We start from the raw sequence: 27,053 nt of genomic DNA on the forward strand, positions 1-27,053 counted from the left end.
AGGTCTTACGTGTTTGTTGTATACGTACACCCAACTAAAATGCAAGGGATTAGAAAAGACATTCATAGTGACTTCCATAAACTTCCAGATAGAATAAGCTTATTTTGAATGAGCATGACTTTTTGACACTGAGTTTTACACAGACAGGGATCCTTGCAATTCTGGACAGAGAAGTTTGGGCGACATTTCCTGATGGCCATTCCTCACGTTTACGGAGCACGTCCACACGCCGGGCGCTGTGAAGAACAGTAGACAAAATCCATCAGGGGAAGACTTGGTTGGCACCAGAGGCAGCAGAGGATCTATCTCTGGAATGAAGAAACTCCTCCCCGTTGATCAGGATCAGCTAATGCAGTCCCTCAAATTCATGTCCAGTGGTTCCTTCAGAAATTCCCATCCCACTGAAACATTTTCAAATCAAATACTTCACAGTGATGTTGATCCATATGTTCTCATTCATTTTATTTAGGACTCAAAATTAACACTGACCAAACATATCACTAAATCACTTATTTTTCCAAAGTTAGATTTTGCTTCAAAGTTACACATTCACTCACTACACGTATTTCCACAAGGTCCTCAAAATATTTTTTTTACATTCATTTAAATGCTCTAAAGTGTCAGTCCAGTAATCCATTTTTCAGCCAATAACCATCCTAGACAAGAACAAGAAGGTAAAATTATTCACACAGCTCTCCTCTTCGATCTTTAGCTTGTAAACTTTTGACAAAACGTGTCCTTTGCCAGTCAATGCACTTCAGGGTGAAATAGAACAGGGGCTTGCTCCTGTATCTTTGTGTGAAAATAAAAACAGGGGCTGGGATAGCTTGGGTTGAGCTAGCTTCACCACGTTATCGACCATATCACTGGACAAGATCAGACCTGCAGGCTCCCTGCAACCAGGGGCGCATCTAATGGGGAACCTAACTGAGCAGCCACACCTGGGCTTTAGCGGTCTAAGGCGGAAGCTTTTGTTAGTTGGTGTGTCCCATGTCACATCATGGGTCAGTGTCTGTGTGACAGTGTGCCCACTAACTTTGCTTCCTTGGTCGCCAAGTGCGGTGTTGATAAATTCCACGCGGTCGGGTGAAATGAGTGGGTCTGCACGCATGGGAGGCATTTCAGCTCCAGACATGAGTCACATGACACTGCACCTAACTTCAAGCACAGTCTGACATGTATATAACGAAGATCATAAATTCTTTTTTTTTTTACGACAGGTTATTTTTAAACATGCAAACACTTTTCTTTCTAACTTGACATCGTAGGGTGAAGCACCTGCGAGGTGTGCCTGGCACTCCTGCCTCATTTGGCAACCTCTCTGTGTAAACACGACAGTTGGGGGAGGACCGTTGAGATACAGGAATACATATTTGACACAGTCACTGTACGGCCTAATTATGGCAATTTTTTTTTGACCAGTGTTAGTCATGTGAACTTAATGACATTCAGGATTTAACTAAAATATGAGGAAGTAAACAGTTATAAAAATTAAATCTATTCCTGGAACAAAAACGACTATAGAAAAACTGAGGGAATCTGAATACAGACTGTAGTTTAAGTTTCCAGCATCATACTAATGGTCATTTCTTAGGTTTGATAAACATGCACTATTAACACTGGGGGAGGGTAGGGAGGGGTCGTGGGAGCTCTATACCATCCGTGAAACTCTTCTGTAAATCTAAAATTATTTCAAAATAAAGTGACAAAAACTGAATCTACTAAACATAAAATATGTAAGGAGACTATTATAAAGGCTCTGTGGCTTCAGGAAATAGATAAAAGAAATTTGAAGCCCTTGTGAAATCTTCAGAATTTTCTAAAACAAGTTGCCCTGAAAACCTGAAAAAAATAATAGGCATGGAACTTATAAAAATAGGAAAAACTGAAATACTTATTTTAATTCAATAATTAAAACTGAAAAACTCATAAAATACAAATGACTTACTCTTGTATTACAAATTATTTTTTAAAAACTGATTTTCTAAAGCCTTAAATGCATACAGTCCACTTTGATAATGAATTGGTTTAATCTATGTTCAATTTTTTGCTTTCCTTATTTTTAAAAATTTAAAAAATTAATTAATTTTTGGCTGCGTTGGGTCTTCGTTGCTGCGCGTGGGCTTTCTGCAGTTGCGGTGAGCAGGGGCTACTCTTCGTTGCAGTGCACGGGCTTCTCATTGTGGTGGCTTCTCTTGTTGCGGAGCACGGGCTCTAGGTGCGCAGGCTTCAGTAGTTGTGGCTCGCGGGCTCAGTAGTTGTGGCTTGCAGCTCTATAGCGCAGGCTCAGTAGTTGTGGCGCACGGGCTTAGTTGCTCCACGGCATGTGGGATCTTCCCGGACCAGGGATCGAACCCATGCCCCCTGCATTGGCAGGTGGATTCTGAACGACTGTGCCACCAGGGAAGTCCCTAATTTTTTGTTTTTGAAATAAATTTTCAAATGTTTCTAGAAAAACAAATAACTCATTATGCAAATCCATAAAACTTTGGCTAATTTTTAACATAAAATGCTAGTAATAATCAGGAAGAAATAATAGAGTATTAACACCTAATATCAGATAACAAGGACAATAATAAGAATAAAAAATAGAGATAATAACCACATACCTTTTAGTTTAGCAGAAAAGTTAGGGAGAAGATGTGAAATTCAAAGAAACTGAATATTTTACATGCACACATGAAGATCTCATGATACAGAAATCGTGACTAATCAGCAGTCACCCTCCCTGGCAGACCTCTGGGGGCCCTTGGGGCAGCCACAGAGAATCCTCTGGACTTACTCTCCAGATAAAGAACACCCCAGTTCAGGAAGATTACAGAGGAGGCCATGCAAATAGCGCTCAGGTATGCCTTCAGCTGCTTCTGAAAGGCTGTGCTTTTAAAAGGCCTTCGACGTTCCCGTGATAGAACACTGACAAGCAGGAGGCTGCACCCTGTTCAGTGGCATGCCCAGGGGCGGGTAGCCCCGGGAGGTCCCCCTAATTGAAGAAACCAGACTCGGGATCCCTGGAGTTCATGTAACGAGACTGTGTTTAATGAACACCAAAGTACAGGTGAGGGCTGTGGGGGCTCGAGGACAGGGGGCAGCGAGGGCTGCAGGGTCTGGTGGGGGGGGTAAGCTGTGACACCACCTCCCAACACCTCTCCCTTCTACAGGGATTCACACTGGCCCCTCAGAGCCTCTCAGCAGTCCTGTGGGTACAGCACAGCAGGATGACTGGCCCCATTTTACAGTTGGGGAAACTGAGTTCCAGACAGGTTCATCAGCTTGCCCAAAGCCACACAGGGTTCCCGGTCCTTCCTTCTGTATCACTTTGGCCTGGCTCGGGGGGGATCTGAGTAGGTGGGCAGGGGAGGATGAGCACCCCACAGGAAGAGCAAGCAAGATGTGGAGGACAGAGGCGTGGCATGTGGGAACATGGAGAGGCAGGACCCCCTGGCATCTGTGGCGCAGGCTGCCATGGCCTCGGCACAGCCCCTTGGATGTCCGCTTGTCCTCTTTCCTCAGGGGTGTGCCCAGGCCCTCAGGACCAGCTGAGGGAGGTCATGGGGTGGGAGGGCCACTCCCTGCAGGGCTCACACAGCCCTGAGAGACGCAGAAGGAGAACTCGTGCCATGCAGAGGGATGCATCAGGAAGGTGCTCGGGGGCAGGGAGCTGGGGAGGGTGTGTGGAGCACAATGAAGGTGAGGTGGGTAGGCCTGGACGAGGCCAGCACTCCGTGCTGAGGGGTCTGGACAGGATCCTGGGCCATGTCACTGCAGTGAAATGGGGCCGCCGCAAGGACTGCAGTGGAGCTAAGGAGGGCCCGAGCTGGAGAGGAGGAGGGCTGAAAAAGGTTCCAGGGGTCCAGGCTTCTCCAGGCAGGCCCCTGGAAATGTTGGTTGGTTTGGGGTCAGTCACGGAGGGCCCCTTCCTGGTCAGCCTCTTTAGGCGTGGCTACACACTGAGGCCCAGCAGAAGCATCAGGCTCTGTGGAAACACAAGGACACGTACTGTCCCCTGCAGCCCTTCATCCTACTGGCCCTCGGCCCTCCCTCGGGAGGGGCCCAGAGCCCTGCATACAGCCTACCCTCCCTGCCTTCACCCTGCTGTTCCTGTCTGAGAGGCACCCCCAGAAGGCCAGTATGGGGAGGAGGGAACTGAGTCAGAAGTTTCAGGCAGATGCTCCTGCTAAGGAATAGTCCGCAGGATGCCTGTTGTCTTCCCAAGACCAACACACCCCTAGGGAACCACCAGCAGCAGGCCCGGCAGGAGGCCGCAGGGCCTGCTTGGGAGCCATGCTCAGAGGCACCAGCAGGGGGTGCCATGGACCCACACTCGAGGGGCAGGCTCCCTCTGCCTTTCCAGTCTCATCTCCCCCACCCCTCTCACCCCACAGAACCAAGGCTCAGGGGCTGCAAGACTTAACCCTTCCGGTCTTGGGCACAGGATGCCTGCACAGAGAACAGCCAGGGCCTGAGTCCGAGGTGGAGACAGTAGCAAGTATGGGCAGGTCTGAGAAGGGCCAGGAGGGACAGGCCTGGCCAGCTGAGGTGCTGGCACCACTCCCCAGCCCAGCACCAGAGCCCAGCTGCACCCTGATGGTGCCCACGCACGTTGGGGGGGGGCGGTCTTCATTCACTGCCTCCTCCCTGAAGAAGGGGCCCAGCCACCACCCCACCCTACAGCAGCAGCTCGGTCACCGTTAGATCACGCCTGTCACTGGGTGTCAGGGTCTTGGAAGCCCCAGGCCTCCACAGCAGCGATGAGGAAGTTCTCAGAGCAGAGGGGCTGGTTGTTGAAAGTGTCGCAGTGGCCTGTGCGGCCCCGGTTCAGGTCCCCGTCGATGTAGAGTGCCTGGCCGCCCCCTCCACCTGTGGGATGCTTGGTCAGTGGCTGCCCGCTGTCCAGCGCTGCCCCCAAGGGGCTCTCCTTCTGCTTCTGAGCAACTCCACTTGTACAGGGCAAGTCTTGGGCCGTCCCTGTGCAGCCCTGCCAGAGGCCTCTCTAAAACCACGGGGCTGGCTTTCCACTCTGTAAAGTCCCCCGGCTCCTGGTGAGACCCTGCTAGTGAGCTCAATTCCCCACACACAGCCTCAGGTTCACACGCCTGCCCCGCATGCATGCTCCACCCCCAACAATCCCACTGCCTTCCTCCGTCATCACAGGGGCTCTGCCTGTCCCTCAGGTGAGGTACCTATCACCTGGCTCAGCAAGAGCTGGCCTGGGGCTTCAGCCACCCACGACCCCGTACCCTCCTCCCAGGCTAAGTGACCAAGGGCAGACAGGAGCCCAGCCTGAGGTGCAGGGAGGCGCCCACCTATGATGAGGCAGTCGTTGCCCCCGGCCATGAACAAGGACTCCGTCTTGGAGGGCAGGTTGAAGTGTCGAGCAGCCAGGAACGGCGAGAGGCGGTCAGCAGGGTCTGAGGACACAGAGTGGCAGGGCGAGGACAGAATGGTGGTAGACTCCAAGGACACAGGCTTGGTCAGCTCCGGGTGTTTGATGACCACCCACTCGTAGCGCTGGACCTCGGGCTGCAGCTGAGGGCAAAAGGGCAGCATGAGGAGTTGGCACATGGCGCCCACAGGGCCCCTGCCAGCTTCCCGCCCGCCACCCCACCCAATTCATCATCAGTGCCTTGAGTGAGGCCCTGAGTGGGGGCTGGGAGATGGCGCCACACAGCGCAGATGAGGGCCTGCCCGCTCTCACGGAGCTCACGGTCTAATGATCACAAACCAGAGAGAGATGGCGAGGTTAGCCTGTAGGGTAACAGCTCTGATAGAAGTAAACAGGGTCACGTGAGTGGGGGTGATCTCCCACAGGGAGGCCCACTCACCCTAAACACAAAGCATTCTCCGGTCCCAAAGAAGCCCAGCTTGCCTCCAAACTTGTTTCTCTCACTCCAGTCTGTTGACAGGTAAGCTCCACACACCTGGGGAGAAAGGCCCAGGGTGAGGCTGTGCCCTGCTTGCCTGCAGGAGTGTCCCCTCACTCAGGACCTGCTGAGAAGCCACAGTACAGTCACAGCTGGGGGTGTTGTGGTCACAGCCCCCCTCACACTTGAGGGCCAGGGCTGGAGAGTAGTATGGGAAAGTCAGAGTTTGGAGGGCATGGGGCTGGCAGTGACCATGCGCGGGGGCTGCCTCGGCTGCCATCAGCTTAGTTGGGATATTTTCATTTCCCTCTTGGGCCCTAAAGCATGGGAATAAGCTCCATATCCACACTCTGATTGTGGGCATCAGTGCCAGGGAGGCCCCTCAGATGGAAGCTTCCAGGAAGCACCCCTGCTCAAGAAACGTTTTCCAACCCTCCCATCAGCCAGCAAAGTGGTTGATTTCACCATTAAAGAGTCACTCCTTTGAGTCGCTACAGGATTTGCCCAAAGTATCTGACAATCAGAGCCATCTGCTATAACATAGATGCCTGGGCTTCTCCTGGAGAGCCAGACGCAGACTCTGCAACAGGGTGAAGAAACTGAAACTCCCACAGGTGCAGGTTTGGGAGCCACTGAACGAGGAGCCTCTATCTCATGCAGACACCCCCAGGACTGGGGCGCGTGAGCTCTGACTTTATTCTAGACACCTTAGATACTTTCCAGATGACAGCACTGCAGAGAACAAGGCCCTGAGAACTACCTGTCAGGGGCTGGAGGCAGGTGAAGGCAGACAACTCACCTGGTGCTGGCCAACTACTACAGGAGGAGGTGAGGCCTCACTCACTAGGCATTCCTGCAAAGCTCCTCTAAACTGCCGGGCTGTGTCAGGCTTGGGGCCTGGACCCCAAGAGGAAACAGGGAGGCTCTGGGTACTTAGGGGGTCCTAGGGGAGGCTAGATTCACCTCTCTGTAGAGGGCTGGCCCTGCTCTGCACCCCTAAGCCCAGGGAGTCTGGGTAGGGGCTATCAGGGAACACCCATCCTCTCTGGGGCACAGACTCCCCCAGAGCTCATCAGAGGCCAGGACCCCAAGCTCCCTCTGGTCCCTCCTCACCTCCTTTTGCGTGGTCTTGATGAGCAGGAGGGTGGGCTCGTGTCCTTCACACTGGAAATAGAACCTGGGGGCAGAGACCACACATGCCAGTCCTGACAGTAACAATCACACCTGCACCCCTTCCCTGTGCCACTTCAGCCAGCCTCTGTTGCCCCAGGCTGTCTGGGGGTGGATGGACCTGGAAACTGCTTGTCCTCCTCTCCCAGGGACCAGGCACAGTGGCTTGGATGGTAACACCTTGGCCCAGGCACTTTTCTCAGACAAGATGGAGCCCTGGCCAGGAGGTCCGCAGGCCAAGCGGTCAAAGGTCCCAGGACTCTCTGCCCTGGTGTGACACAGAGGAGAAGCTGCATGGCAGAGGGCCCCCAGCAGACAGAGCCACGTGCCAGATGCTTCAGGGAAGCAAGAACCAGAGGAACAGGTCCCTGCTCTGGGAAAGCTCGGAACGTCCTCGGAAGCTAGGCAGCACTGAGAAGCATGTGAGGAGGACTGAGGCTGCCGCTGTGCCAGCACCAGGTGCCCAGGGGTTGGCTGGCATCCCTGGTGGCCCTGCTTAGCCGTCCCTCAGCAGGCCTCCCACACTGCACAGAGGTGGGGGCCAGGTCAGCGCAGCTCTGGTGCCTGCTGTGTGGCTGGGCCAGCCCCGACTGCATCACCTATGACCCAAGCCAGACCTTGGGTCAGAAGCTACCTGCCATCTAAGGCTCTAGGGGGGTGGCCACGCCTGGCAGAGTGACCCTGGGAGACAGTGTGCCCTGGGGGAAGCCTGTACAGGGCCCGGCACAGCCCACAGGGCCAACATGGACCTGGTGTGTGGATTGATGAAGTGGGGTGGAGGAGTAGTGAACCAAGGCCGGCCGCCTCAAGTTGTCCTGACAGTTCTGTAAGCTCCCAGGAGGGAAACTCTGCCTCCCATGTCATCACAACGCCTACGTGGGGGCCTGGAGCTACGGCGTGTACTGTAATGACATCTGATGTTTGGGTGGCCTTGGAGTGAGAGAGAGATGCCCAGAAAAGGGGCTCCCAATTCTAGGGCCCCCCAGGAAGAGACAGGGCCTTGCCCAGGTGCTCATGTTTGAAGGCTCATTTCCAGGCCCACCATGACCTCCCGGAAGTGGGGACAGGACGAAGAAGCTGGGCAACTCCACAGCTCACTCCACCCCTTCTGCACTGTCTGGCCCTTGAAGTCCATACCTTGGGGCCTTGGGAGGGTAGGCCCAGCATTCCCCAGCCTCCTGGGCATTACCTGGTCAGGCTGTACCCGTGCTGCAGCGAAGAGAAGAGCAGGAGGGGCTGGCAGAGGGCGAACCGCTCAGGGACCCATGACCAGATGTCTCTCATCTCCTTCACGCCGACGATCTCTGAGTGGAAGTTCTCTGCATGAACAGCCAGGTGCACAAACTGCCTGGGGGAGTGGGAAGAGGTCAGAGCACAGCTGCAACCCCAGCCCTGGCCACGCCCCCCACCCTGGAGGTGTGCAGAGCCTCTTGTGTGAGCTCAGCCTGGAGGAAACGTCTCACCTGTTCAGCCAGGTCAGAGCCTGGTTCTAGGGGCCCTCAGGAAGAAACGGGGTGGAGCTGTCCCCCTGGAGTCCTGCTCCCACCCCGCTACACAGAGGGGAGAGCGCCCAGCCTGGGTGGGGACAAAAGCACCTTTTCTCTAATGGGGATAGAGAGTGAGTCAGCTCTGAAAGACAATGCTTCCTGGCCAGCCAAGCACCGACAGGCAGACAGACAGGGCCTGAACTTCGGCCAGGCTCTGAGGCAGCACTGCTGAAGCCAGCGCCGAGAGCCAGAGCAAGCAGCCAGGCTGGAAGACAGAGGGAAGCCAGGCGTGGAGACATGGTTTCCAGACCTACCTTTTAGAAAGTGAAACACTGAAAAGCAGGAGGAAGCAACAGACGTGGAGAAGAGGAAGAAAAATAAAACAGACAAGGAGAGGTTAGTTGCAAGTACTGATGCCCAGGATACGCCTGCCTTTGGCCTGCAAGAAAGGCCTCCACACCTAGAGTACACTCACAGCGTCTGCCGCCGAGGTCTCAGGACACCATGGGCCCTTGCCACGCCTGTTCCCCAGGGGTCTGTGCTCAGGGCAGGGGGCCACGCTCAGCAGCCACGAGAATGGCCGGCAAGGGAGCCCAGAGCTAGAGTGGTGGAGCAGAAGCTGCTCTAAAATGACCCAAGGAGGACAGCCTGGCTCACTGCTGGACCTGCTGGGGCCATGGTCAGCATCCAGCTTCCATCTCAGCCATGGCCCCTGTACCCGGGAACAGGACCCTATGCCTTCTGCACCCACAGTTGCCTCAGCAGCCTGTGGCTGTAGCCAGGAAGGCCCTTTCTCCTTTCCCGTGGCTTTCTATCCACACACGGATGGCTGGCTGGACAGGCTCAGGCCCCAAGCACCCAGAATGCATTCCCCCAAAGCCCCACCCCACTTGGGCCCTGATGGTAGCCCCTGCCTACCTCTTCTGCTTGACAGTGATGCCCTTCTGCTTCAGAGCTTTCTCATTGGCCATCTGTAGGAGCTGAATCTCCTTCCGAGAAAAGAGGCGGATGGCAAACGCTTTCTCCAGCAGCTTCTCGGGAGACACAGTCTTGGCGATGTCCTTGACAAAGGTGCGGATATCCTGCTTCACGTTGTCTGACTCCAGCGGCTGCCCAGCTCTCACCTTGTGGAAGAATTTGAGGATTGCCAGCGCCACACGGTACAGCACCTTGTAACCTTCCACCAGGAAGACGTCAAAGACGCGAGCAAAGTAGTTGAGGGGCAGCTCCCCAAACAGCCACCGCTGCCAGTCCGCATAGACCTGCAGGACGTCCTCTGAAATGGCCACCATCAGCTTGTGGGCTGCCTGGCAGTACTTGTTCACCAGGTCCCCGAACGTCATGCAGGAAGACTCAAAGGCCAGGAAGCTCTGGTCGATTAGCTTCTTGCTGGGGTCGTTGCAGGCCAGGATGCGGCAGGCCTTCTCGAAGCACTCGGCCTCGTCGATGCTGTAGTGGAGCAGCAGGGCCACGACCGCAGGCAGCGCGGGGCAGAAGGAGACATCAGGGAACTGGTTGGCGATGCACAGCAGGATCTTACGCACGGCGCCCTCGCCCTGTGTGTTCAGGCAGTAGCTGGGCACCTGCGTGTTGTCCACAAACTCGGGCAAGGGCAGGCTTCCACTGCTGTGCTTGCCCACGATCTTGCCGACGATGTCACTGTACACGCTGGCGTCTGGTGTGACCGTGCGGCAGGGGATATCCCGGATCAGGCGCTGGTACACCTTTCCCCGCAGGGTGTAGCTGCGGGCCCAGTAGCCCTGGCGTGCCAGCTGCTTCAGCTCCTGCAGCTCGGTGCAGCTCAGCTCCTTGGGCCCCAGGTCCTGGATGGTGGCATCCATCTTATCCCTGTCCACAAAGCAGTTGTAGCCCGGGGAGTCCATAGCGCAGGGCGTGCCCAGGAGGAGGCCCAGGGCTGCCAGGAGGGGGCGAAGAGCAGCTAAATCCACCAGCGCTCTGTCCGAGGCTTCTCTGCTAACCTGTTTGCCATTCCATATCCTACAGGATTAAAAACCATGCTTAGTATGCGTGTATAAAGGTTTACATTAAAAAAACACATGTTTTTGTTTTAGTCTTTTTTTTAATTGAATTGTATACTTTATTTTAAAATTAATGAATTTTTATTTTTGGCTGTTTTGGGTCTTTGTTGCTGCGCGCGGGCTTTGTCTAGTTGCGGCAAACGGGCTACTCTTCGTTGCGGTGCGGGGGCTTCTCATTGTGGTGGCTTCTCTTGTTGTGGAGCACGGGCTCTAGGCACGCGGGCTTCAGTAGTTGTGGCATGTGGGCTCAGTAGCTGTGGCTCGCGGGCTCTAGAGTGCAGGCTCAGTAGTGTGGTGCACGGGCTTAGTTGCTCTGCGGCATGTGGGATCTTCCCGGAAGAGGGCTCGAACCCATGTACCCTGCATTGACAGGCGGATTCTTAACCACTGCACCACCAGGGAAGTCCTGTTTTAGTCTTTCTATAAAGTATCAGTAGGGCTTCCATTTAAGATAAGTGGATACTCTGAGAATTCACTATGAACTCTGGAGCATAACTTCTTTCCTTGGGGCTTATGAAGATACTGGAAGAGGTCACATAGATTCTGGGTCATGAGAAAGGGCTTCGAGAGGCTGATTCTACTGTAAACAACTCTCTGCTCAGGGGTGGGTGGCCCACCGGGCCCCCACGCTTCACCCTGCAGGCCTTGTAAAAGGAGCAGCTAGTCAAGAAGACTCCACGAAGTCAACAGATGCTGCGTTTCTGCCCCAAGACCCCTGGCTTGCAATCTGGAGGCCAGCTCTTAATTCTCTAAAAATAACAGCTAAGTTTCGGGCAGGTATTCCGAGAAGACTCAGTGGTGGAGAGTAGACATGAGGGCTGAGAAATAAATGGAAGGTGTCACAGCTTCAAAATTAGACATTTCTGGAACCAAATGAACCAGAAGTATTGGGGGATTTGGGCAACTATTGAGATTCGTGCAGACATTTAAAAAATAAAAAAGGATAAAATGTGCTATTTGAGAGTCTCTGGCTGCATGTGGACAGCAAGACAGAAGTCTACCGTTCAGAATACCGCAATCTGACATTTGTTTTGCCAAAGGCTACTGTCCTCAACACTAAAGTACAATAGTCTGCCCATGCACCTCTGACTAACCTTTCCACCTGGGATGGTACACTGTCCAGAGTTATCACAAGGGTTTGCTTCAGTGAGTTTTGGTAAATGACCAGATCATTCTGGTTCTGCTTGCATCAAGAACATTTATCTGAAAATATTAAAAGTAACATTTTAAAAATATTGAGTGGAAAGAATTGTAATGTAAAACCTGTTATATTCAAGAAGATGTCTTGAGAAATCACCTTGATACGGTGGGTTTTTTTATTGTGTTAAAATATACCTAACAAAATTTACCATTTTAACCATTTATAAGTATACAGTTCAGTCGCATTAAGTACATTCACAATGCTGTGCAACCATCACCACCATCCATCTCTGGAACTTTTTCATCTTCCCAAATAGAAACTCTGCATCCTTTAAACACGAGCTCCTCATTCCCTGGCCCCCAGCCTGTTATCCACCATTCTACTTCCTATGAATTTGACCACTCTAGGGACCTCATATTAGTGGAATCATACAATATTTGCCCTTTCGTGTCTGGCTTATTTCACTGATTATGTCCTCAAGGTTCATCTATGTTTATAGCATGTATGAGAATATATTTTTTGAATTTAAGACTATTATTTAGAGCAGTTTTAGGTTCACAGCTAGAGAGGATGGTACAGAGATTTCCCACATACCCTCTGCCCCCACGCATGCACAGCCTCCCGGTTATCAACCTTCCCCACTAGATGGTACATTTGTTACAATTGATGAGCTTAAACTGACACATCACCCAAATCTATAGATCAATGAGGATTCATTCTTGGTGTTGTACATGAGTTTGGACAAATATAAAATGACATGTACCCTTATTATAGTATCATAAAATGTATTTTCACTGCCCTAAAAATCCTGTGCTCCACGTATTCATCCTTGCTCCCTGCAACATCAGAATTTCATTCCTCTTTATGGCTAATGTTCCATTGTATGGACAGAACACATTTTGTTTATCTATTCATCTGTCGATGGACATTTGGGTTGTTTCTACCTTTTGGCTGTTGTGAATAATTCTGCTGTGAACACAGCGGTACAAGTATCTGTTCAAGTCCCTGGATATATATCCACTGATACTGTTTTTATAGGGACTTTCCCACAGAAATAAGGTTTTGTGACAACATCTATTTAACACATCCCACTGGAAAAACCTTACCCACAGCAGGACCAGGCGCTGCCAGTGCTGGAAACTTCTTCCCCAGAAAAGAATCCCAAATGGCAGTTGGTCTGTTTGCTCTATCCTGGGAGGGATGGCAGTTAGGGCTCTCCCATTTCCCCAGGTTGTGAATTACCTGTACAGTTTACATCTTTCGTTCTAGGCTCTGAGCCCACTAGCCTCTGGAGGGACCCCAGGTCTATCCTCTTTTCTCGAATAGAATCCACTCCTTGTCAGGGCAATAAACATGTTTATAAACAGAATATGGGCTTCCCTGGTGGCGCAGTGGTTGAGAGTCCGCCTGCCGATGCAGGGGACAGGGGTTCGTGCCCCGGTCTGGGAAGATCCCACATGCCGCGGAGTGGCTGGGCCCGTGAGCCATGGCCGCTGAGCCTGCGCGTCCAGAGCCTGTGCTCCGCAATGGAAGAGGCCGCAGCAGTGAGAGGCCTGCGTACCGCAAAAAAAAAAAAAAAAAAAAAAAAAGTGTTTATAAACAGGATAAGAGCTAGGCAGGACAGTGCCAAATCTTGCTCAAGTGGCCTCAGATTCAGGTTGAACATTAAACTGGAAACTCCAAAAACGGTTATTGCACCTTGCAAATTCCTTCAGAAAGGACCTTCAGGGAGAAGCAGACCCACTTTTTTTTTTTTTTTTGCGGTACGCGGGCCTCTCACTGTTGTGGCCTCTCCCGTTGTGGAGCACAGATTCCAGACGCGCAGGTTCAGCGGCCATGGCTCACGGGCCCAGCTGCTCTGGGGCATGTGGGATCTTCCCGGACCGGGGCACGAACCCGCGTCCCCTGCATCGGCAGGCAGACTCTCAACCACTGCGCCACCAGGGAAGCCCAAGACCCACTTTTTGTTTGTTCTTTTGTGGCTGTGCCGCAGGGCACGTGGGATCTTAGTTCCCTGATCAGGGATCAAACCCACGCCCCCTGCAGTGGAAGCACAGAGTCCTAACCACTGGACCGCCAGGGAAGTCCCCCACTGTTTTATTTGTTGTAGCAAGTTGTTGCAGCCTGGGGACTCCGAGGCAAAGACAGGTGCAGAAGACCCTGAAGGAGGTCCTGGATCCCTGCAGGCCTCCTCCCACCTGAAAAGACAGCATGGTGTTTGTGGAGCAGGGCAAACAAGGCTTATGATGACCTCCTTAGGCATCTATAAAGCCAGGTCTCAGGGCAGGTTTTTGTTTGGTTTGTTTTTTACATAAACACATAATCATGAAAACATCCAGTAATACAAAATTATACAGTAAAAATGTAAAGTCCTGTTTAAGTTACCCCCTCAATCCTACTCCCTCTTCTACCTAAGGTAATCACTGTTCACATCTAAGTGCATGTCCTTCAAAACCTTTTTCTTTCATTTACGTGCACACGCATCCACAACCCAGTTAGATAGTTTAAGCTGGCTATTGGGAAGGGGAAGTCAGGAGATGGGAAACGGATCAAAAACACAAAGTCGCTGGGCTGGACCCTCACTCACCGTGTGGAGGTGAAGGTACACCCTCCCCGAGCTGTCCCACCTGCAGCTTGCAGCCATCCTGCAACACTGTCCACACCTCCAGCTCCCACTCAGAAACAAGGCCTCACCGGCTCCCCACAGTCCCCCAGCTCCTGACTGAGGCGCCAGGCCCAGGAAGGAGGCTGTGCTCCCTGGTCCATGCCTCGCAGCCAGTGGTAGAGAAGGGAAGCAGTTTACTCGGGAAGCGAGCCAGTTTAAAGTCAGACAGGCCGGGCTCAGAGTCCAGTTCTGCCGCTTGTTGGGCTGAACCTCAGATAAGCCATGCCTCCTCCCCAAACAGCTGGTGCCCGTCTCTAAAATGGAGCCAATGAATATAAGCCACTGGACAGACATTAATCCCCACACAGCACCTGTGGGTTAAGCTCTTACTCTGGGCTCACTGGCTGGGGTGTGGGTGACACCCCACACACAGGCACATCCCACTCTCTTCCACTCCCCCTTGCCCTGTGGCAGCCCAGGGCAAACAGCCACTCTTCTCTGCCAGCGGGGCCCTGGCGGCAGGTGCACTAGGAAACCACTTTCCCTCAGCCTCAGGAAGGGGAGGGAGGGAGTGAATTCTAATCTCAAACACTGCACTCACCTTAAGCACCGCCCCCCCCCAGTCTCAAGTTCACTGCAGAAGAAGAGGGTGGGGGCAGGGCTGGCTCTGGGGTGGCACCTCTCCATCAGCCCTGTGGGAGGAGGCTGGCCCCAGCTGCCCACAGCTCCCTGAATTTAGAATGTAGGAAAGAACTTTGTGTTTTCTGTCCTTAGCTTTGGGCCTAACCTGCAATTCTGGGAAAACAGGAAAAATTCTGCTCAGCATCCTGTTAGACTCACAAGAACTGCACACAGTGACCATTTCAGATAGTTGGGACACCACGCCGTGTGTCTGGAGGGTGGCGGCTACTTCAGCTAGGGTTGTCAGGAGGACCGCTTCCCTGCCGAGCTGAAGTGATGAGAGGGAAGCTGCCAGAAGAGCTGAGGAGAGGTCACTCTGGACCACGAGAAGACCGCGTGCAAAGGCCCCGAGGCAGGAAGAGGCCTGCTCCAGAAAGGGAAAAGCATCCAGTACAGCCAGGGCACAGTGAGAAAGAAGAGCGGAGACATCCATGGGTTGGATCGTGCACGGGGAGGAGCCTGGACTTTAAGTGCAGTGGGAAGCAGGGAAGGTATGTGATCCAACAGACGGGTTTAAAAGCTGACTGCTGTGAGGATTAACTGAGCCTGTTTATAGAAGGCACTCAGCCCGGCCTGGCTCACCAGGGCAGCTCAGAAGTCCCGAGGGCCTCTCGTCGTTACTGCTCCTTGGGCTCTGCTGGTCTGGCACTGGCTCAGGGACGTCTGGGGAGTGATGGGGTCAGGCAGGTCAATGCTAATGCCCGATCAGTCCTGTGGTGAAGCTGAACCGTGCCCCTCCTTAAGGGGGCAGTGCAGCCACAGGAGGCTGCTGCCAAGGTTCTCCCACGGGCCGAGAAGGCCCCTGCTCTCTTTGGGATGGTCTCTTCGAATGGCCTCTTCGAGGGCCCTTCTTCCCCTTCCCTGCCTGTGCTACTGCTTCCCCACCCGGAAGCCCCTTCCAGTCACCGTCATGTCCCTTGACTCACAAATACTATACCTGTTTTGAGAGTTCAAGCTACCTAATGGAAAGCAAGTATTCCTTAAAAAGAAAAAATAAAAACGTTAAGTGGAACTAAGTGACCTCTATTTAGGGGTGTTAGGGGGCCCCTTCAGCAGCTCTAGGACTGCAGTCCCATGGACCCTGGGCCAGGAAGCTTTTCTGAGGAGGGGAGTTCCTGTGACATGACGCTTTGGCTGGGAACACCCCATGGGAGGTCAAATAAACTCGAACTCTGCTCTCCTTGGTGAACCCCCAAAGTGTGCCCACAGGAAGACGAAGGCGGCCAGTGGGGTGGGAGAAGCCCTCCCACCCCATACCCGCCACTTCTGCCTCCAGAGTGACCCCACAAGTGTCTTCGACCCCTCTCCCATCTCAGGAGCGCAGGTCACCCAGGAGGGCCAGCCCCACTGCACTCCCTCCTCAGCCAGTTGAGGGCTGGCTTCTTAATGCCACACTGCTATCCCAAAGCACTACCCATGGTCTGATAGTCACAAGACCTCTGCCTTTCTCACCTTTTTAGTGGGGAACATGATTTTCCCAAACAACTGGATTTGAAAAAAAACTCACTTGCATGTGACAGACCGCCCCCACCCCCCTTAAGCCTGGGTGATTCCATCTTAACCACCCGACAACACTCGGCACTATGCCTTCCTTACAGGCTGCCTCTCCCAGAGGGCCCAGCACCCCATCATGCCTCCCCTTGACTCAAACTTTTATTCATTTGACAAACTTCTACGAAGTTCCTTTTCTGGGCAGGGCACCGGGGATACGAGGGTAAAAGACAGCTCTCGAGACCAGTGGTCACGGCATCCACAGTGAGACTACGAGAGCCCAGGCGGGGCACTGGCAGACCACCAAGGCAGGCGTTGACTCGGTGTGAGTGCCACAGAGGGGACAATAGTACCTGAGTGTACAAAGACGGGAGTGGGGACAAATGCATGAGGGAGAGCACGGCAAACTGGGGAGCCTCAGAGAGATGGTAGGGAGTGACCGGAGGTGGGACAGGAGGGGCTGATGGCCTTCTGTGCCAGCTGCACTAGAAGACCAGACATCACCCCCACACAAGAGGGAGCAGGAGGAGAAGAGCCGAAGCAGAAGGTGACATATCATATCTGCATTTTAGAAAAAACCCCTGGTGGCCAAGGAGGAAGGAGGGCAGAGTCCAGAAGCGGTGGCAGGAGGAGGGTTGGGCTGAGCTGGCCAGGGAGGATGCAGAAGATGGGGTGGATTCCACCAGATGAGGTGACCTGTTCGGGGTGGGGGGCAAAGACCCAAGCAAAGAACCGAGAATTCTGGCCCAGGGGTGGGGTTTTGGCGGGGCAGAGGAAGTGCTCCATTTTAAAGTGCCTGTTATGACACAGATGCCTCTCACGCAAATGCCAGAGCAGGTTAGGTGAGGCAGAACCCTGGGCTGCTGTGCTGAGATCCTGCCCAGACACCCACCCCTCAGCCCTGACACCTACACTGGCTCCTGGACTCCTCTATCACCCAGTGGGCTTCACAGATGGCCCCTCCACATACCCAGAGGCCACCAAAGAGCCAACTGTGGCCCAGGTGGAAAAAGTCAGCCCTGTGCAGAGGGAGCCTGGTGCTCCCCAGGAAGCCTACCCACTCCTACTGACCTCTGCCCAGCCCAGCCTGACCACTCCCCACCCTCCCCCTTGGCTGCAGGAATAGCTCATAGCCCAAGCAACCGGGGCTCAGCCTGGCCGGGCCTTAGTCACTGCACCACAGGACAGGGTGCTGCACAGTTGTGTCTCAGTTCTTCCCCTTCACTCTGAGCAATCCCACATCTGTTTCCTGAGATCAGGAAACAAAGAAAGAAGAGGAAGGAGGCTGGTTCCAGCCCTGCCGACCGGCCAAGAACGGGGCGACAGATGGGAAGGAGGGGCAGTGAGAGGCGCTAGGTCCTGGGCCTGAGGAGTTCCACGTGACCAAGAAACGTATGCTCCTCTCAGGCAGTTTCCCCAGGGTGGAATTCAGAGCACGCGCTCTCTAGGGAGCCCCTCACCCTCAGAGACCATTGGTCCCCATCCAGGACGCAGCAGAATGACGAATCCTTCAAACAACTAGTGGCCCCACTCTAGCCCTCAGGGTATGTGAGGTCTGGGGATGAGAAAGACACAGCAATTACAGGACATGGTCACTGTCTGATAAGATCTCAGGGTGCCAGGCACAGAATGTGGCAGCAGGACAGGGAAGAGCAGATGACCTCCTGCCTGTGGCTCTGCTTGTAGGGTATTTGGGTAGAGGAGCAGGGCAGGTGGGACAGCCTGGAAGGGAATCTGGGCTGGTGAGTAGGGTATGGCAGGTGGAGCTCTGAGGCAGAGAAGGTGGATGGAGGTGGGGGGTGGGAGTTATTCCTGAGGCCATCCACCTAGCACACCCAGAAGGGGCAGGGTGGGTGGGGCCTGGAGCAGGATGCATTCCACCCTCTCCTCAGGCTGGGACCTTCCTCTCAAGTCCAAGTCTGACTTCCTTAGGAGAGGCCCAGTGCTCCCGTCCATCTATAGGGAGAGGCCAGGGAAATGCCCAACCCCACTCCCAAGGATCTGCTGGAGGCCTCGGAGACACAGCTTCAAGACTCTGTCTGGAGTCCTAGGTCGAGGATACTCATCTCCCTGCCCAAGGCCTCAGCAATAGGATGATTCCCAATTCTGCAGATGACTGGTGGTGACAGTGTCATTGATTGGGGTGACTACGGTCACCGATCCCCCACATTCGCTTCCTTTGCTGCCTTGCTTTTTACTGACCTCACTCCCAACTCCCAAATCTCTTCTTGCTCTGGAACTTGGCTTGTAGCAAACAATCCCCCACCTCCTCATCCTCTCCCCTAATGCACCCTTCCTCCAGGCCAGAAAGCAGGGGGCTCTCCCTGGGACCCTGCCCCTTCTCTCCAGGGTCTCCCCAGGGTTCTGACACCCCTCTGTCCAGGGTCTCCCCAGGACGTGCCACACACTTCATTCCAGTTCTTGGCCTCCTCCTCTCAGCTGCCCTCATTGCAGGGCATTCGAGGGTCAAGCAGGCAGACCTGGTTCAAAGCTCCCCAACTTTTTGGGTTTTTTTTTTTTTTTTTTTTTTTTTTTGCGGTACGCAGGCCTCTCACTGCTGTGGCCTCTCCCGTTGTGGAGCACAGACTCCGGACGCGCAGGCTCAGTGGCCATGGCTCACAGGCCCAGCTGCTCTGCGGCATGTGGGATCTTCCCGGACCGGGGCACGAACCTGTGTCCCCTGCATTGGCAGGCGGACTCTCAACCACTGCGCCACCAGGGAAGCCCAAAGCTCCCCAACTTTAGAAACCTTTACATCTCTGATGCTTCATCTACACCCAGGTCAGCCCCAGAAACTCCTCCACTCAGTGAGCGCATATCACAAACACCCCACTCTCTTGTAACTGTCCTGAAGCTCTTCACTGCCCTCCTCCCACTCGCCATAACTCTATCTCCCCGCACCGCCAATCCTTTGTGACTTTACTTCCTTGTCTGCTCAGCCTAGACCTGACCCTCCAAGCCTCAGCTCCACCACTTCCATGCTCCTGTCTCAGCTACCCAGAAGCCCCACGAGAGGCCAGCCTGACCAACTATAGAGAGAAAATCACACTGCCCTGCTCGTGGCCCTTGGAGCCACCTGGCAGCCCTCAGCATGCCTCGTGGCACCCGCCCCTGGTCCCCACACTAGCCAACAGCTTCACATCTACCACTCTCCTTGAGAACCCAGTGTCACGCAAGAAGCATCCTCTCCTGTCTGACCTTGGCCCTTGATATGCACCCCCACCCTTGGTCCTGGATCTGTTAGATAGGCCCCCAACCCCAGCACCCAACACTCCCCTTGAGCTAAGCCTTTCCTCTTTCTTTCCTTCCCAGTCAAGCTCCCGGGGAGAGCAGGCTGTATGTCTCCCCCCTCGCCCTTCACGCCTGGCTGCCAGACCTAACAGACACCTTTGAGCCCTTATCTCCCTGAATCACACAGAGCTGACCCAACTGCTCTCAGCTCTCCTCTCCCCAGGCCTCCAGAAACCCCTTCTGTCTGTCTCCTTGCCTCTCTGGCTGCTGCTGCTCCTGTCCCTGTCCCTCAAATGTCCCTTTTGCAGAAATCCATCTTCTTTTCAGCCAAGAATTCTCAGGTCCCATACCTCCAACTGCTTTCCTGAAGTCTCCCCACCTTCACACACTTCATGTGACTCCAACGTAGCTCAGCTCTGACTCCCAACCCGCTCTGCCCCAGCTCTCCACCTGAAACCCTTTCCCGCCCACCGCCCCACCCCCCCTCCTTTCAGGATTTGGCCCTACCTGCCCTCCACGTAGGGCAGCTTCAGGAGTCTTGACAGTGGGAAGGGGGAAAGGCAGGACACACCTGTTCTTCTTCCTCCTCTCGGGCCAGTCTGCTTCAAGCCTCGGCCCAATGCCCCCTCCTTCACCAGCCTTTCTAGACTCCTGACCTCACAGGCAGGACTGAGGGCAACCTCCCCACACTCCACCCCTCCTTGTCCAAGTCTGTTTGAACTTGGCAGGCCTCTGTGATGAGCTGCTTATGAATCAAGCTCTTCTATTCTACTGTAACTTTGAGCCCAGGTGTCTCACACCATATACTCAGTGTACCCAGGAAGGAGGAAGCAAGAGAAGGAAACAGATGGAGACTCGGGAAAATCCCAAACCACTTGGGCCCAAGAGGGAAATTTAACTCTAAATAACAGGGGCCATTTGCCAACTTGTTTGTTCTAGGCGTGTGTCCTTCCCAGCAGACATCTTGACATGATGAGAAGGCAGACTGGGCTCCGCCTCAGCCCTGAAGCAGCACTGGGATTTTTCAAATGCTAATGGAAACTGGCATTCCACAGTGACTGCCAGGCTGCCAGTTACCCGGAACCTGATAGTGGGCCCTTTGCTGATGGCACATAATGGAGGGCACGTGCCAGGTATAAAGGGGCGCAACCATTAAGGAGGCATTAGTCACAGCACCGTAGGCCAGTTGGCTGGCCCATCTGCTGCCGCTGGTCAGAAGTTCAAATGCAGGTTTTACCAGTGGCAACTGAGCCTATGGATGGGACCCGAGCAGGGCAGAGTCCTAACCGTATTAGCCACTCGAAAGGTTTCCTGCAGGGACTCGGGGACTTCCCTGGCCGTCTAGTGGTTAAGACTTGGCGCTGGGACTTCCCTGGTGGCGCAGTGGGTAAGAATCTGCCTGCCAACGCGGACTGGGGACACGGGTTCGATCCTTGGTCCGGGAAGGTCCCACATGCCACAGAGCAGCTAAGCCTGTGCGCCACAACTACTGAGCCCATGCACTGCAACTACTGAAGCCTGCGCGCTCTAGGGCCCGAGCGCTGCAAATACTGAAGCCCGTGCCTAGAGCCTGTGCTCTGCAACAAAGAGAAACCACTGCAATGAGAAGCCTGCGCACCACAATAAGGAGCAACCCCCGCTCACTGCTGGTTTGGTCCACCCACAAGCAGGGACTGGGGTTGCAAGGGGGCTCTGCTAATTCAAGGTCTTTACCTTCTGAGTTCAAAAGGTCCTCCCAACAACAGCCCCCAAGGGCATAGGAGAAACCAACTAGCTACACAGAATGAGAAGCAGAGAGAGAAAACCCAGCTGTCAGAAGCTAGAATTTTGACTGGTCTGAATTCTAAGCAAGGTGCCTGTGATAGGTGTGCCTCGGAAGGCTGGGCACATGGCAGGCTCTCAGCAAGTATCTTTAGGCCTGACAACAGAGCTGGGCTGGGAGGGAATCTTGCAGGTTTAATCATTTTAGTAGGCATTCAAGACACTTCCTGAACACCAGTGTATCAAGTGCTGGAATATGAAGATGCAAGGCCCAGTCCTAGCTCTCAATGAGCTTCTGGATGTGAGGACATGGTGTATTGACCATGCCAACTCAGGAGCAGATGCTATGAGAGAAAAGCACAGGGTGTCTGGGCCCCCAGCCTACAAGAAAAGAGGGGTCTGGAAGGATTCCCTAGCCAGCACCTGCCTGGCCTAGAACCTGAAGGCTGAGGAGGCCTTCGGCCAGGAAGCAGCAGAAACAGCATGCGAACAGGACAGAGCCTTGGAGGGCATAGCTGTTTAGGGCCAGTGAGTGTCATTCATGGCTCAGATTCAAAGACAGTTCTACAGCCCAGCTTCATGGGCTCTAAGAAGCCAAAGGGCCCAAGACAGAGGCCTGGGGTTCACCAGGCTGCCGAGGAAGGACAGTGCTTCTGTGCGCTGGGAGGTGGGGATGGGATGGCCCAGGAAGGCAGGGAAAGAAACCAGAGGCAAGTGGAGTTAACGTATACCCCTGGATCCTTTGAAGGCGCACAGGTTTAGGAAGATAGGAAGGCGGGAATGACCCTTGCTGAAAAATGAATTACAGATGATAATTAGGGAATGAGGACAAACTGACTCAAGGAAAGGTTGAAGGGACAGAAGCCAGGGAAGCTTTTGGTGGGACACAGGTAATGAGCTACATTTAGAATGCTACACAGTGGAAGGGCTTTTATTGGTAACAGAATCACCCATCGGTAATCAATTGGTACCCAATTAAAATTGTGTAACAATTAGGCGGACACACAGTTTCAGGTTATGCGAAACAGGCCAAGCCATGTGTAGCGGCTTCTCAATGGCCTGTAAGAGGAGAGTGCAGGCTGGGCAGGATGGAGGGAGAAACCATGACCGCGCACATGTGACCTCTGCCAGCAGCTCCTTGGGCAATACCCAGGGGAGATGGATAAGGTCCCACAGCCAGGCAGGGGACCATAACTGCACAAGATAGAAGGAGAGCTTGTTGCACATACCCCTAACTGAGCAGGTTCCCTAAGAGACGAAGATAACTGCTAACAGCACTTATCCAGAGGCCGGGACAGCCCTGGGGGCCATGCGCCTCCTTTGGGTAAAGAGGAGCTCCTTTTGCCTTTCCTCACCCTCTCCCGTGTGGCCCCTCAGCATGGGGGAAAGATTACGGAGGGGGCACTATACACTTGGCCTCTGTATCTTCAAGAGTCTTTCCAAAGTCCCACCTGCTGCTAATGCTGATGCACTACACAGAAACTGGGGTCCTGGAAGAAGAGCGACAGGACCCAGAGAATTCTGCGACCTTGGATCTATCTCTGTGTCTGAGAAGGCCTGTTTTCAGAGATCAAATTGTGAGAACGCCCTGAGAGGACCAACTGTCGGGCTGGAGGGGAATGAGGTCCTTTGAGATGAGTGACAATCTGGAAGTTTCCCAAAAGGCAAATAAACACACATGTGACAGGAAGCCCCGGGAATCAATCATGTGATTTTGCACCTTTAGTATCTTACATTTTGCTGTTTAACCAACAAACAGGGGCTCTACGACAGAAATAAAAAGCCCACTATCCTGCCCCCATCTCCCCAAAAGGCAAGAGATCATTAATCAGATTTTTGTTACCTTATCTACTCTGCTCTACAGACATGAAACATCAGGCATCTCCAAGGTTCAGTCTTCTTTTTCTCACTCCACACCACCCCACTCCCTGGCTTCAGTGCCACACAGGAAGTAGTACCCAGGACACTTTTGTGTTTGCTCTCCTTGGCTCCAGACCAATCTCTATCCAGGAATTCTTACCGACCCTCAGCTCAACATCTCCACACCGCAAGTCATCACCCACTCCCAGGCCTGTCCCTTCCAGCACACTCTGTGTGGCACAGCCTTACCAGCTGCCAGTCACCTAACCTTGGAATGTTCCCTAAGTCCTCCTTTATCCCTGGTCCTTCTCATCCCTGCAGCCACTTGTCTCAAGGTCTTGCTCTCTTTTCTGTCCCCACTGCCCTTCCTTGGTGCTGGGCCTTTTGTCCCGCCAGGTATATCCCCGTGTTCTGTTAACCGCCCTCAGTGCAGGACTTCACCAACCCACCCTGGCCACCACTGCCTGGTCACCCATGAGGGCACAATCTGACCAGTCACTCACAAACCCGAGATCCCTTAGCGGCTCCCCACCACTCTCAGGGTAAAATGCAAACTCGGGACTGGTACTCAAGGCCTCTCCTGACTGCCACCAGCCTAGCTCCTTAACTTAATCTCCCTCTCCTCACCCCAACCACCGGAGCTACCCACTGCCCTTCTCCCAACAGCCGGTGGGTGGGAGCTGTATTCCTGTACTTCACACACTGTGCCTTGGCCTAGAAGTCTCATTCCCTCATGTGGCCCTGCCACTCCCATTCGTTTTAAAAAAAAAAAAAAAAAAATTTTTTTTTTTTTTTTTTTTTTACCACACCGCGAGGCTTGTGGGATCTTAGTTCCCTGACTAGGGATTGAACCCATGCCCTCGGCAATGAGAGCGTGGAGCCTTAACCACTGGACCGCCAGGGAACTCCCCGTTCTTCAAAATTTAATTCGAGCCCTTCTCAGGAGCCCCCACTAAAGGCCAGCTGGACTCCACCCCTCTGTGCCCATAGCAAGCTCCGTCTGCCTCTGTGAGAGCGCCGACTGCAGTGCCACAGTTCACTGGCCCGTCTCCTCACTGTACCCTAAGCTCTTCAAGGGCACAGGCTCACTCAACTTTGTAGCCACAGAATACCGGGCACAAGTCCTCATCATGTGAATTATGATTTGGATAAACCTGCACTGAAAGAACAACAAAAATCATCAAATAATGAATTTAGGTTGGTCCTTAGTGAAAAGCCCAATGTGTTGTTTCTCTGATATTATCTCCATTTGGAAAGTGACACTTGAAACAGCCACTGAAACTGCTGCTTCAAGTTGAAAAGGCTTTTTTTCTTCCCTGCACAGAGTTGTCATAACAGAGAAGCTATGCTCAAACAGGTAAAACATTGAACAGGGTAAATATTAAGTGCTTTTTTATAACCTGCTTCATTGTCCTTATGTACTTCAAACCAGAAACAATCTAAAAGCAAACACTTAAATATGTCTTCTGAGATTGGCTGAGACTGTAATGAGAATTAGGCGCAACACTGCATGCCCAAGGTCACTTGGCCTGCTGACAGTCCTGGCAGGTGTGGTCAGCGACAGCTAGCATGGCTCACCAGCAGGTGAACTTGCAAATTCAGGGTGTGAATTTTGTTATTATGAAAAACCTGCCTAGATTACTAGATTACTTCTACATCCTCTGAAGGTCACCCTTCATCCAGATGAAAACCACTGCATTAGTTTTAGCACCTTGGTTCATTTCAACAACCATTCAGGGAGAACCCCTGGCCCATTCCATATGAGGCAATGGGGGAGCAAAGATGAATGCGACGTGGCTCCAGCCCTGTTCATAGGGAGAGATGAGCTTCTAAACAGAGCACTCGCTACTGGATAAGTACTTCTCATACAGGCTTTACCTGAGAAGACTAAACGAGGACCAACCTTCAGGATAAAAGGATGCATATGTGGGGGTTGTACCACTGGCTAGAAATGGAAACTGTAAAACCTCTGTGAGTTTTCTTGATCTTTTCTTACCTGGGTTTGTTTCTCCAACCCTGTATCCCTTAAAAAGAAAAAACCAGCACATCTGTCTTCAAGGCAATTAAGTAAATGTTTACAGGTAGCTACTGTGTACTGGGGCTAGAAAGTGAAGATGGAGCGGAGCCCTTGCCTCAAGTGGAATAAACCGCTGTATCTGATGAATAATGGGATTTTTCCCCCCTGTAATTGCCTAGATGTTCCTGCAGACCTGGGAGAAAACACACACAGAACTAAGGAAAACCACCTTCAAGTCCTTCTACTGGCCCTGGAAAGGCAGGCAAACTCCTCACCAGGAATAAGCAGCTAGGTAAAGACCTCAACACAAGCATCACAGCCACATCGGCCACCAGGTCTGTGCCTCCCAGGCACATCGCTATCTTAACAGCTGACCCGCGCCTCCGCACTGCCCAGGTGGTCTTCAGCCTCTGGCCTTAAGTGTCAGCCCAGCAAGTGGTAATCCAGGAAGCCCACCGCTCGTCTGTTCCCTACAGAGTAAGGCCACCAGGCCACCAGCGCCCTTGCCAGAAGAGGACCTTGACCGAGTGCAGCCCATCCCCGACCTCCAGCTGTGCTTACTCAAGGCTCAGAGAGCACAGCGCCCAGGGGCCCCCGACCTCCAGCTGTGCTTACTCAAGGCTCAGAGAGCACAGCGCCCAGGGGCCCTGTGGAAACGCTTTCGTCCCCAGCACAGCCTGGCGGACAGCTGCCGCCTGGCACAGCGGCCACCCCAGGAGGCACCCGCCGGACAGGACTCAGAGGCTGGGTAGATACCTAGGCGGCAGGTGGGCAGCGTGTAATCCTGGGGCAAGCGTAGGACCAGGACGGGAGCAGCTGCAGGTCTTCGAAGACAGAACGTTATCAGAGAATCTGTTGCAATTTCGAGTCTAGAAGAGGATTTCCTACCCCGCAGAGACCGAAAGCGCCCGAGGAAGGAGTGACACAGAGCCAGCTCTTCCCACCGCCGCCTCGCCCGGAGCCGGCCGGAGAGCCGACAGCGCCTGGTGAGGGGCGCCGGCGCGACCCCCGGGGTCGGTGTCCCGCGGGTCCGAGGTCGGCTCCGGACCCACGTCGCGCCCTGCCCGGCGCTCGGGCCGCGGGGCAGAGCCGGCGGCGGCGGGCAGTGCCCGGCGGGCGGTCGCGGGCCCAGGGCGCGCGGGCTGCGAAACCGCCACCCGCACCGCGGCCGGTCCCCGCGCCCCGCTCGGACGGAGGCCCGGCAGCCAGGCCCCCACGCCCCCTCCGTCAGCACGCCCCCTCCGTCAGCACGCCCGGGACGCGGTGACAGTCGGCCACCCGACCCCGCGGCCCCCGCGCCGGGCCGTCACGCCCCCGCCCACCCCGTTGCGCACCTACCACCGCCCGCCGCGCTGGCCGAGAACCCACCTCCCGGCGCCGCGCCTCACCGCGCCGCTTTCTCCTCAGCTAGCTGAGCTCCCGAGCGTCGGCCTTTCTGCGCACGCGCGCACGCGGCCCCGCCCCCGCCGAGACGCGCCGCCGGCTGCCCACCCGCGGCGCCCGCGGGTCTCTGGGGCAGCGGGCTCCGGGCATGCGCGCTGACGCCCCGAGGCGAGGCGGCAGGAGCATGCGCCGGCTCAGCACGGGTCCCGATGAGAGGCGAGGGGCGCGCGCGAGTGGGCGGGTGGCTGTCAGGCCCAGCTGTGGGCAAGGCTGGGGTATCGGGGGTCGGCAGGGGTGCCCGCCGGAGTCGCTGCCGGGTTACGCGT

General features: G+C 54.1%; 1 protein-coding gene across 7 annotated transcripts; it reads right to left on the bottom strand.

Moving 5' to 3' along the window:
• Positions 1 to 441: 441 nt before the first annotated feature.
• On the bottom strand, positions 442 to 26,840 carry TBC1D24 (TBC1 domain family member 24). Of its 7 annotated transcripts, XM_070043628.1 has the most exons (9): positions 26,713 to 26,840; positions 9,437 to 10,516; positions 8,833 to 8,850; positions 8,221 to 8,379; positions 6,975 to 7,038; positions 5,823 to 5,918; positions 5,304 to 5,526; positions 4,687 to 4,857; positions 442 to 3,973 (listed from the first exon to the last, which is right to left on the bottom strand). In XM_070043628.1, the coding sequence occupies exons 2-8, from the start codon at positions 10,399 to 10,401 to the stop codon at positions 4,703 to 4,705; spliced, it is 1,680 nt and encodes a 559-aa protein (XP_069899729.1). In that variant the 5' UTR covers positions 10,402 to 10,516; positions 26,713 to 26,840; the 3' UTR covers positions 442 to 3,973; positions 4,687 to 4,702. The 7 variants fall into 7 exon arrangements, with proteins under 7 accessions (XP_069899729.1, XP_069899730.1, XP_069899731.1 ...); XM_070043629.1 differs by lacking the exon at positions 8,833 to 8,850; XM_070043630.1 differs by lacking the exon at positions 4,687 to 4,857.
• Between the last annotated feature and the right edge of the window lie 213 nt (positions 26,841 to 27,053).

This window comes from Globicephala melas, chromosome 15, assembly GCF_963455315.2.
Source record: "Globicephala melas chromosome 15, mGloMel1.2, whole genome shotgun sequence".
Lineage (NCBI taxonomy): Eukaryota > Metazoa > Chordata > Mammalia > Artiodactyla > Delphinidae > Globicephala > Globicephala melas.

Excerpts from the sequence above, each read along its gene's own strand:
- TBC1D24 (XM_060284730.1), bottom strand. The coding sequence starts at position 10,401 with ATGGACTCCCCGGGCTACAACTGCTTTGTGGACAGGGATAAGATGGAT. Across the intron at positions 5,919-6,974 it reads TCAAGACCACGCAAAAGGAG|GTGTGTGGAGCTTACCTGTC; the intron begins GTGAGGAGGGAC and ends CTTTCTCCCCAG. Across the intron at positions 5,527-5,822 it reads GAGAATGCTTTGTGTTTAGG|CTGCAGCCCGAGGTCCAGCG; the intron begins GTGAGTGGGCCT and ends TTTTGCCCTCAG.